Below are 12,223 nucleotides of genomic sequence, written 5' to 3'. Positions count from 1 at the left end.
CTTGCAGAGTTTCTGCTGAAAGATCAGCTGTTAACCTTATGGGGATTCCCTTGTATGTTATTTGTTGCTTTTCCCTTGCTGCTTTTAATATTTTTTTCTTTGTATTTAATTTTTGATAGTTTGATTAATATGTGTCTCCATGTGTTTCTCTTTGGGTTTATCCTGTATGGTACTCTCTGTGCTTCCTGGACTTGATTAACTATTTCCTTTCCCATGTTAGGGAAGTTTTCAACTATAATCTCTTCAAATATTTTCTCAGACCCTTTCTTTTTCCCTTCTTCTTCTGGGACTCCTATAATTCAACTGATGTTGGGCTTCCCTGGTGGTGCAGTTGTTGAGAGTCTGCCTGCTGATGCAGGAGATGCGGGTTCGTGCCTCGGTCTGGGAGGATCCCACACGCCACAGAGCGGCTGGGCCCGTGAGCCATGGCCGCTGAGCCTGCGCGTCCAGAGCCTGTGCTCCGCAACGGGAGGTGCCACAATGGTGAGAGGCCTGCGTACCACAAAAAAAAAAAAAAAAAAATGGTGTCGTGTTTAATGTTGTCCCAGAGGTCTCTGAGACTGTCCTCAATTCTTTTCATTCTTTTTTCTTTATTCTGCTCCCTGGCAGTTATTTCCACCATTTTATCTTCCAGCTCACTTATCCATTCTTCTGCCTCAGTTATTCTGCTATTGATTCCTTCTAGAGTATTTTTAATTTCAGTAATTGTGTTGTTCATCACTGTTTGTTTGCTTTTTAGTTCTTCTAGATTCTTGTTAAATGTTTCTTGTATTTTCTCCATTCTGTTTCTGAGATTTTGGATCATCTTTACTATCATTACTCTGAATTCTTTTTCAGGTAGTTTGCCTATTTCGTCTTCCTTTCCAATTTGGATTCCTTTTATTTCTTTTTCTTGTCTGATTGTTATGGCTAGGACTTTCAATACTATGTTGAATGAAAGTGGCAAGAGTGGACATCCTTGTCTTATTCCTGATCTTAGAGGAAATGCTTTCAGCTTTTCACTGTTGAGTATTATGTTAGCTGTGGGCTTATCATATATGGCCCTATTAGGTTGTGGAATGGTCCCTCTATACCCACTGTGTGGAGAGTTTTTATCATAAATTGATGTTAAATTTTGTCAAAAGCTTTTTTTTGCATCTATTGAGAAATCATATGGTTTTTATTCTTCAGTATGTTAGTGTGGTGTATCATATGGATTGATTTGTGGATATTGAGCCACCTTTGCATCCTTGGGATATATCCCACCTGATCATGGTGTATGATCCTTTTAATGTGTTGTTGAATTTGTTTTGCTAGTATTTTGTTGAGGATTTTTGCATCTATGTTCCCCAGTGATATTGGCCTGTAATTTACTTTTTGTGTGTGATATTTTTGTCTGGTTTTGTTATCAGGGTGATGCTGGCCTCATAGAATGCGTTTGGAAGCATTCCTTCCTTTGCAACTTTTTGGAATAGTTTAGAAGGATAAATCTTAACTCCCTTTTTTATTCTTAATTAATATGTCAGTGTGTTGGCTCCCTTTTTGTGTTGACTTGGTGTGCTAGTGGATTATTTATTTTAGGGGTTTTATTTCCCAACCATCAATCCTTCTTTTCTCTTTTTAAATATAAACTCTCTGCTATGAAACAATATCTTCTGTTTCTAAGAAATTTAGAATAAAGAAAACACATTACATAAACAATTCATTCAATTGGAAAGCGTTGTTATAGACTAGAGATAGTCATGCGTACTATAACAGTGATCCTCTTCTTGCCAGAATCTCAACTATCATATTTTAAAAATACCTTTCAAGTTATAACTACATAAATGGAACATTTGATTACATCTATATTTTGTTTAAGAAGGACTGCCTTTCTTTCCTCTCATCAACAATACTTTCATTAAGCTAAAGCATCATACACATCCTTAGTATCCCTAACAGTGGGTGATAAAGATGTTAATGACCTATAAGAAGCTCTTGCAGCTGTGTAACTGCACAGACCTAGTTCCTTGAATCAGTTTAACCAGTTATGGTCCGTGTAATAAAACATTACACACATTCCCAATTAATTGATTTTTAATTTAATTTATAGGACTTTAAAATTTTTCTAATTTATTAGTGAAGGGGTTTAGGATTATGAATTTTCCTGTGATACAATTTTGCATCAGTATAGTTTTTTAAATAGAGTTTATTTTTTAGAGCAGTTTTAGGTTCACAGCAAGATTTAGAGGAGAGTACAGAGATTTTCCATATACTCCTTGTCCCCTTACAGACACAGCCTCTTCCATTATCAACATCATTATTCCACAAAGTCCATAGTTTACAGTAGGATTCACTCTTGGTGTTGTACATTCTATGGGTCTTGACAAATGTATAATGACATGTATCCACCATTATAGTATCATACACAATAATTTCACTGCCCTAAAAATCCTCTGTGGGTCACCAATTCATCCCTCCGTCCCCAACAACCCCAGGCAACCACTGATCCTTTCACTGTCTCCATAGTTTTGCCTTTCCAGAATGTCATATCATTGATATCGTACAGTGTGTAGGCTTTTCAGATTGGCTTCTCTCACTTAGTAATATGCATTTAAGTTTTCTCCATGTCTTTCATGGTTGATAGTTCATTTCTTTTTAGTGCTGAATAATATTTCATTGTCTATGTGTACCACAGGTTGTTTTCCATTCACCTACTAAAGGACATCTTGGTTGTTTCCAAGTTTGGGCAATTGTGAGTAAAATTGCTATAAACATCTGTGTGCAGATTTTTGTATGGACATAGTTTTTCATCTCATGTGGGTAAATGCCAATGAGCACATTTGCTGAATTGTATGGTAAGAATATGTGTACTTTTGTAGGAAACTGCAAAACTGTCTTCCGAAGTAGCTGTTCCATTTTGCATTCCTACCATTAATGAATGAGACTTTGTGTTGTTCCATGTCCTAGCCAGCATTTGATATTGTCAGTATTTTGGATTTTGGCCATTCTAATAGGTGTGTAGTGGTATCTCATTGTTGTTTTAATTTGCAATTCACTATGATGAATGACGTTGAGCCTCTTTTCATGTACTTATTTGTCATTTCCTTAGTTCAGGTCTTTTGCTCATTAATTTTTTTCATTTTTTAAATCTGACTGTTCATTTTCTTACTGTTGAGTTATGAGTTCTTTTTATATTTTAGATAACAATCCTTTGTGATATATGTCTTTTGTAAATGTTTTCTGGCAGTCTATGTCCTATAGACTCTCATTTTCCTGGTCTATATAGTGTTTTGTGGTTTAGGAGAGAGTTTTTAATTTTCAAAGGTTTGCAGTGGGTTTTTTTGGTTTTTTGGTTTGTTTTTCCTGTGCTTAGTGCTTTTATTTTATTAATATTTACATTCAGTGCATTTTGGTCTAGGAATATGGTCAGCATTATTCAGCTCTTTAGAATCTGACATTTTCTTTATGGTTGACACAACTCTGTTTTCATGAATAGTCCATGGATGTGTATGAACTTTTCTGACCCACTTATATTGACCCCTTTTTCATATGGTGGACATTTTGACCCCAAGGATGATTTGAATGCACACTTTAAGTCAGAATTACACCAGCAATGATGAATTTTCATTTAGAAAGTATTTTCAACAAGAACTCCACTAAGCTAATTTCAGTGAACCACATCAATATCTCAGTCCTTTTGGAGTCAGGGGTCAAGTCTTCTAGAAGTAGTAAACTGAGAACCTGGGAGACCTTATCTGTGGAAAGAGACAGACTCCATGGCTGCCATCCAAACTCAAGTCCTGTGGTTGGACAGAGTATCTGGTTTTAGTTCCTAGCTTAAGGAGACAACATAATGTAAATTGACTGGCAACTGACTGATATTTTACTGGAGTTTTATTTCTGGGGCATGGGGGGAATGTTTAATAAGCAAAATTCTGTAATTGTTCACCCCCTAACTTAGTCTCTAGGTGTTTCTCAAAATCACACCAGTAGGAAGTGGGCTACTAAGGGACTGCAGCTGCCCAGAAGGGAAATTGTCTCCTATTCCCTGCTTGTGAAAGGCCATGAAGGATGGCAAATACAACCAGTTTTCCCTCTTTCAGTGTATGTTGGATGACTTGGGTGGTCATATTCTCATCTTTTAGCCCAAACTACCATACCCCAGGGAGTCATATGTAGACTAGGACCAGAGAAATGCGCATTGCCCAGACAGCCTAGCCTTGATCTTGGATACAGAAACTGCACAAAACCTAGCAGATCTTCTTTTGAAGAGGGAGCAAGTGTGTTTTATGTTGCACATAGATGGTTTATTATATTAGGCTGAGAAGTTTGGAAATTTTGTATGTAGGAAGGATTTCTGTTTTCTGGAGAGCAAAGGAGGTATGCTTTGTGCACCCCCCCCATTTCTGCTGGTAATAGAAACCTTCTTTGTGTGTGTGTATGTGTGTGTGGGGGGGTAACTATTCCATATAGTTTAGGAGGTGCTGACCTCTTCTCCCCCATTTTCCATACCGTCCTTCCACCTGCCACTCTGCTGGGACCCAAGCTAACCCAATAAGAGTCCTCCTAGGAACTACCAGGAAGGAGATACTCTTCTCTCTGGGATTTTGATATAAGCCTAGAGCTCCTGGGGGCCATCTCCTCCCCCCACCCCACCATGTATTTAGAGACTGCCTGACAAGAAGATATACAGAGGAAAGTAGAATGGAGAGAGAGAGAGAGAGACAAACTTTGATTACATTATTTGAATACTTGGATTCAGCTGTGTTCTGCAGTTTATTCCACTTTGGACTTCCAGTTATGTGAGTAATGAATCCTTTTTGGGGGCAGGTACTTAAGCTAGGTTGAATTGGACTTCTGATACTTGTAACTGAAACAAGAAAAGAAGTGGATGGCATTGAGGTATCTTTCAGAGGCAGAATCATCAGGACTTACTGATGGATTTGATATGAGAGGTGAGGGAAAGAGATTAAGGTTAAAACCTAAATTTTTGGCTTAAGCACCTGGTATAGACTTACCGTTTACTGAGCTGGATAGTAGAAAAGGCAGAGAGAATAAAATCAAGAGTACCTTTGTGGACACTTCAAGTTTGAGATGCACATTAAATTCAGTGCCCACTACAAGTACTTTCCTGTGAAAGCTGCCCCATTTCTGAGTTATTTGGAATCATTTGAGCACTGATTGCATTTCATCCTCAATTTTTTTCAAGGGTGTTTATGGGTCCATCGATGTTTGCGTGCTTGAAAATGGCTGCCTGTTAACTTAGTTGATTATAACATCTTAGAATTGTACTCTTTTGCCTCCATCCTCTGAGGATATTCCTGTACTGTCTGCTGACAGTCTCTGGAGAGGGGACTGAAAGAGGGTGGACTGATTTTCTCCCTTCTGGTCAGTAATTTGAGTTGGTATTTTGGGGTTTTTTCCGCCTGGATGCTTGTAGGAGTCTTTCTTTATCTTTGAAGTTCAGTGATTCACCAGGATGGTCTCTATTTTTACAGTTCTATTTAGGTTTTTATTGGAACATGATGATCTTTAAAACTTTTTTTTCTGATTTAGCTATTCCTTCATTTGACACGTTTTCTCCTAATACACACGTATTTAAATATATATATATTTCTGTTCTAATTATGCCATTTGCTATGGATTGAATTGTATTCCCCTAAAATTCATATGTTGAAGCCTGAACTCCCAATGGGGCTCATCTGGAGATAGAGTTTTTAGGTAATTGAGGTTAAATGAGGCCATAAGAGTAGGGCCCTAATCTGATAGGACTGGTCCTATAAGAAGAGGAAAAGAGAGGGAAGTCTCTCTCCATCATGGGAGGACACAGTGAGAAGGTGGCCATCTGTAAGCCAAGAAGTAAGCTCTCACTGGGACCTGACTATGCTGGCACCCTGATCTCAGTCTTCTAGCCCCCAGAACTGTAAGAAAATAAATTTCTGTTGTTTAAACCATCGAGTCTATGGTATTTGTTATGGCAGCCCAAGAAGACCAACACACCATTCTCTATTTCAGGAACATTAATTATCTGCATCTTGCATATCTTTTAATCTTTTCTATCTATAATCTTGTCTCTATTTCTTTTGTCTCTATTCTTTTTCTCATATATTTTCTCACATTTATTATAAATAAGAAAATTACTTTTTCACATATATCTTGCAGATCCCAGATTTCTGCTAGTACATAGAGCTCTTCCTTTTTTTTAAAGATTGCACATTACTTCATTGTTTAGATAAATAATAGTTTTTATAATTAATCCCCTATTGATGAATACTGGGCTGTTTACAATTATTTGCTGTTATGAACACTGCTGCAGTGAATAACCATGTACATATGTCATTTCATACTTGTGCAAGTATGTCTGTAGAGTAGATTCCTAGAAGTGGGATTGGTGGGTCAAAGGGGTAGTAATATGTTCTTGTAGAAATTCTGAATAGTTGCTGTGTTGCTTATTTTAAGCCCATTTTTTCTTTTTCGATCTCAGTCTCTGTTTTCCCAAATATAGCATAAATGGACTTTCCTTAATCCCCTTCCTACTTATCTGGGACCTGTTTGAATCCTGTCCTCATAATTGAGCTTGAGGCTGATAATTCATCATAGTTTGTGTATGGTTGTGATGTTGTGATCCTGCAGAAATGACTGAGACCTTTATTCTGACTGCATTGCGGCCTGGCTTCTCTCTGCCCAGGCCTGCTTCCTTTACTCTCCAAAGCACTGATTTTGAGAGTGCTCTCCAGTAAACTTCCTGTGCAAAATCTCCATCTCAGCGTCAGCTCTTGGTTTTAAAATGCATTTCCCTGATGACCAGGTAGGTTGAACACTTTTTCATGTTTATTAGCCATTTGGTATTCTCTTTTGGAAGTCATCTGTTCAAATCTCTTGCCTATTTTTCTACTGGGATGTCTGTCTTTTTCTTAGTGACTTATAGGAGCTCTTTAAATATTCTATATACCAGTTGTTTGTCAGATGTATGTATTATAGATGTTGTAGATGTCTTTCATGGAACAAATATTCTTAATTTTGATATAATTCCATTTAGCGTTTTTTCTTTATATTTAGCGGTTTGCAGTCATGTTTAAGAAATCTTTACCTACTTCAAGGTCATGAATATGTTCTATTTTTTTTCTTAAAAACTTCATTGTTTTATCTTTCACATTTCGATCTGTATTTCCCCTGAAGTGCTATTTTGTGTGCGGTGGAGGCAGGAGTCAATATACATTGTTTTCCATGTGGACAGCCAACTGACTCTGAGCCATTTGTTGAAAAGACTGTTTCCCTGTGTTCTGCAGTGTCAGCTTTGTTATAAATCAAGTGACCATATACCTGTGACGTCTTACTAGACTTTTATTTTGTTTCATTTGTCCTTAAGTTTGCTTATCCTTAAGTGCATCTCTTTTGATTCTCACTTTACTTGTGCTATAATGTTTTCCTTTGTATATATTATTTTCCTTTACTAGGCTTATTTTCCACTGCTGGGTTCCATGAAAATGAGCTCCATTACTGATCTTTTTATATCATTTTGCCCAGACACAGTGCCTTCAAAACATAATTGCTTTAGTGCATAATTGCCAGTTATTGTACATTACATGCATCTAAATAAACTTTCTTTATTTTTTAAATTAATTTATTTATGGCTGTGTTGGGTCTTCGTTGCTGCGTGCGGGCTTTCTCTAGTTGCATCTAGTTGAGGCGAGCGAGGGCTACTTTTTGTGGCAGCGTGCAGGCTTCTCATTGCGGTGGCTTCTCTTTTGTTGTGGAGCATGGGCTCTAGGTGTGCGGGCTTCAGTAGTTGTGGCACATGGGCTCTAGAGCACAGGCTCAGTAGTTGTGGCGCACAGGCTTAGTTGCTCCGTGGCATGTGGGATCTTCCTGGACCAGGGCTCGAACCCGTGTCCCCTACATTGACAGGTGGATTCTTAACCACTGCGCCAGCAGGGAAGCCCCCTGTCTTATGTTGCCAGTGATCCTAACCCAACTCCAGTTAGCTTAAACAAAGCAAGGCCACACATGTCCGGAATCCCAGGCCACCCCTCGAGTTGTGCACAGCCCCCCTGCAGGCTGGCAGCAGTACCCCACTCCTGGGACAGGGAAGTCAGAGGCGGTTAGATGACGTCGCCCTGTCTCTTTCCTCTGTTGACTTCGGTTTCAAGCATGTTTTTGTGTTTCCTTTCATCTTTTGATGATTAAATGAGGGGGGGAGGATTGTACTACTGGAAACTTAAGATTGCCAGTAACCCAACTTCTCCCCCCTCTGCCCCAGCGGTGGCAACAAGCGGAAGCTGAGCGCCGGCACTGCCTTGCTTGGAGAGCCCACGGTCATCCTCCTGGACGAGCCGTCCACTGGCATGGACCCCGTGGCCCGGAGCCTGCTCTGGGGCACCGTCGCGAGGGCCTGCAAGTCTGGCAAGGCCACTGTCATCACCTCTCACAGGTAAAGCCAGGACCGGGGCTGTGGGAGGGGTGGGCCGGGAGGGGCTGGGTGGAGAGAAGACCTGTCAGCATCTGGTAAGAGTCTGTGAGGAGAGTCCCCAGGCTTTACCATGTGGGCCACACCCCGAGCATGGGAATCAGGAACAGCCTGATCTGGGCATCAACACCTTCCCATCTGCACAAGCCTTTGACGTGGATGGTGGGCATCAGCATCTCCCAGCCGTTTGTCAGGCCTCCACCCCCTCTCCCCAGCATGTAGAACTGTGAGGCCTTGTGCACCTGGCTGGCCATCATGGTGCAGCATCATTTCAAGTGCCTGGGCAGCCCACAGCACCTCAAGAGCAAGTTTGGCAGTGGCTACTCCTTACGGGCCAAGATCTGGAGCGACAGGCAGCAGGAGGCCCTGGAAGAGTTCAAGGCATTCATGGACCTGACCTTCCCAGGTATGTGCTGCTGTGCAGAGGTCATCTGTGCGTCTGTCCATCCCTGACCTCTGGGACGAGGGCCATGATTCCAGGGGCCTGGGCCGCCCTCCCCTGGCCATCCAGCCCGGCCCTCAGGGGGACACTGTGCAGGCAGCGTCCTGGAAGATGAGCACCAACCACCTGCCTGGCAATGACCTCAGCTGGGTGAAGGTGAGCACATACCTGGGCATCAGAGGGAGCACACCTCTGATGTCACCCACTTTCTGGTGTTCTCTCTTTCGGGTGGAAGTCTTATTCAGTGCTGCTGCAACATTCACGTAGATTTCATAGAAAATAAGAATGTTTGAGCTGGAAGGGACCTCAGAGATCAGCTCCTCCCGCCCCCTCATTTCACAGAGAGGTGAGCAGACCCAGAGGGGGACACCATATGCCCAGGGTCACACAGCAATCCAGGGACCCAGCTGGAGCCTCTGCCTTCTGGCACCACTCGCAGCCAGGTTCCCTTTCCCTAAAATCACAGAGAGCTCAATTCTGTAGGACTGACTTCTTGAGAGGTGGTCTGGGAGCAGCTGAGAGAGGGATGGGCCTTTGGGGGGCTTTGTAACAACCCCAAAGACCCTTCCTCTTTCCAGCCCCTGTTGCCCCCTCTCCCCTTCCCTGTGCCCATCGTCTATAGTGGCTTCCTCCTTTCCCACAGGTGTTTGGCATTTTGGAGCAAGCCAAGAAAAAGTACATGTTGGAAGACTACTCAGTCAACCAGATCTCTCTGGAGGACATCTTCCTGAGCTTCATCTGCCCTGTGCCCCCCAACCAAGGGGAAAACAAACAAGCGAAGGCAGAACCAGCAGGCCCCGTTACCCTTTCCACCTCCCTCTCCACCTTCTTCCCAGCCTCCCTCCCTGCCTCCCTCCCAACCTCCCTCCCAGCCTCCCTCTCCACTTCTCACTCCACCTCCCACTCCATCTTCCTCCCACCCTTTCTCCCAGCTTTCCTCCCAGCCTCCCTCCTGGCCTCCCACTCCACCTCCCTTCAGGTCTTCCTCCTGGTCTTCCTCCTGGCCTCCCTCACAGCCTCCCTCACCACTTCCCTCAAAGGCTGTCTTGCTGTAATAAAGAGTTCCCAGTGCCAGGTTAGCCCAGGTGCACACAGCCTGCCATGGGCTGCAAGGGTTACAGAGGCAACTTGAGGACCCAGTGAGCTCAGCTTGAGGGTGGAGGGGTGGGGGCAGCTCTCTGCCAGATTGAGGCCACTCACCTTAGAGGCCTGATGGAGGACCCAGGTGCATTTCTGTGGAAAAGGATCCCCTCGAGTCCCACCTGGGTAGCCTTCAGCCTCACTGAGACCTGGCCATAGAAGCAGCCTCAGAGGAACAACACCTGCCATGTCCTGTCAGGAGTATGCAGGCCTGGGGGTGACCATGGTTGTAATGATGCTGTAGTTCTGAAGGTAGGAGGAGAGAAGAGATTGACAAGTTTGCAAACTTAAGGCACCATTTTTCAATATTTGGATTTGTGGGGCTCCATTTGTTCTCTGCCCTGGCCCACGCGAATGTTAGGGGTGAGCCTGTATGTGGCCCTCCGTCAACCCATGATGTAGACATGATTATTATCCCATTGCCCAGAAGAGTAAGCCGAGACTTAGAGATATCCAGCAACTTTCCATGGTCAACAGATGGTAGAGCCAGGATTCAACTCAGGCAGAAGTTCTCAAAGTGGAGTCTCTGACCAGAAGCATCCACATCATCCAGAAACTTGTTAGAAATGCAGATTCTTAGGCCCCACCCCAAACCCACTGAATCAGAAGTCTGGGGGGTGAGGACCAGCAATCTGTGTTAACAGGTGCTTCTGATGCAGCTCAGGCGTGAGAAGCACTAAGCTAAGCCTGTGAGCTCAGACCATCCAGCCTGAGTGCAGATGGATGTGGCCGTGTACCTTTGTCACGAGGGCTCTCCTCCGAGAAGTGCCCTGCCCAATAGCCTTTCTCCCTGCAGCATGGTCACACCAGCCCCTCTACAAAGCCCCATTCGGCTTCTCCTTTGCAGGTAGTTCTCTCCCTCCCTTCTCAGCTCAGCTCTGAGAAAGTGGTGTCTACCATCCCTGCCCGCACTCCCTACCTCCCCTCACCACTCACCAAAAGTACAGCGTTGTCACATGCCTGGCTGCCACACCCACTCTCCATTTTTCCTGTGACTTCTCTGAGGCATCTCAGTGTCCCCTGCCCCCTTCTCCCCACTGCACCAGGCCCCCCATGGCCCCTCATCTGCCTCCTCTGTAGGCTCCTCTTCCTTTCTCTCCGAGTGGGGGATGCTCAGGCTCCCAGACTGCTTCACTTTTCCTTACTCTCCCCTCTGCACCCTGCCACCCTTGAGTTTCCTTCTCATTCACCCCCAGGCCTTCAATTGCCATTTTATTCCAGTCAGGAACTTGCCTGAGCTCCCAAAAATCTAGACTCTTCCAGTGAGTTCTCTCAACTTCCTGAAGCCCAATGGGAAATGGGCTCTTCTCACACCTTCTGGGAGTGGCTCATCACCCCTCTGGGCCCAGGGGCTCTTACTGCCAGGGCAGTGGGTGGGGGTGACGGATGGCATGGCTGCAGCAGAGCCAAGAGAAGAACACCTATTTCCTGATAAACAAGAAAACTTTACCTCTGAGTAAATAAAAAGAGTGGTAAGGACATAGGAGCAAGATAGAGGACAACTGAGAGACTGGTCAGGGTGCTGCTTGGACTCCACAGACACGCAGCGTCACAGGGGAGCGAGAGCGTGACTTACTCACTCACTGGTGAAGCCAATGCCACCAAAATCTAACACAGAGAGTGCACCTCTGCCCTGGGGAGACCAGCAACAAAGAAAGTAACAGTGCAGGGGGAGGACAACAAAGTACCAAATTGGGAAACAGTAACCAATGGAAACAAAGGTGAGGTGAAAAAGACTGAAAACCCTTAGGGGTCCTGTGGATTCTCCTGTCCTCTGGTGTGGGAACGTGGGGGCATCTGGGGAGCAAGTTCCAAGCTTGCTCTGCTCTACCCACTCCTCTTCCCGTGCACATCACCCAGCTTCCAAGGCCTCATATCCCACGCTGTGATCATCCGTTCGTCTCCTGCTCCAGACTGGCATGGAGCCTTGGCACCATGGCTCCTGTGTGTGTTCGGCTGCTGAGCACAGACCAAGTACCCTGAAGGGGTTCAGCGAGTATAAGTGGTAGCGGGACAGAATGCTGTCTGAGGCTGTCGGGAAGGGGGAAGGAGAGTCTTGACCCAGATTCCCCGGCTTCTCCAGGAAAAGCCACTCTGTCCTCTTCCATCAAACACTTCTCCCAGGAGATTGCATTTCTTTCCTTGTCCGAAGGTCTCATGAAAGAGGTGGGATGTGAGCTGGTTCCGGAAAGACAGACTGGGTGGGCACTGCC

General features: G+C 44.2%; 1 protein-coding gene across 1 annotated transcript; it reads left to right on the top strand.

Moving 5' to 3' along the window:
• The first annotated feature begins 6,761 nt into the window (after positions 1–6,761).
• Positions 6,762–10,003, top strand: LOC132476986 (phospholipid-transporting ATPase ABCA3-like). Its single transcript, XM_060079241.1, is given in 4 exon segments — positions 6,762–6,769; positions 8,222–8,392; positions 8,644–8,834; positions 9,514–10,003. Coding segments are annotated over 4 exon segments (807 nt in total). The 3' UTR covers positions 9,951–10,003.
• Positions 10,004–12,223: the final 2,220 nt, after the last annotated feature.

Source organism: Mesoplodon densirostris, chromosome 16, assembly GCF_025265405.1.
Source record: "Mesoplodon densirostris isolate mMesDen1 chromosome 16, mMesDen1 primary haplotype, whole genome shotgun sequence".
In the NCBI taxonomy this organism is placed as follows: Eukaryota; Metazoa; Chordata; class Mammalia; order Artiodactyla; family Ziphiidae; genus Mesoplodon; species Mesoplodon densirostris.
This window is presented reverse-complemented; position numbering and strand designations above follow the sequence as displayed.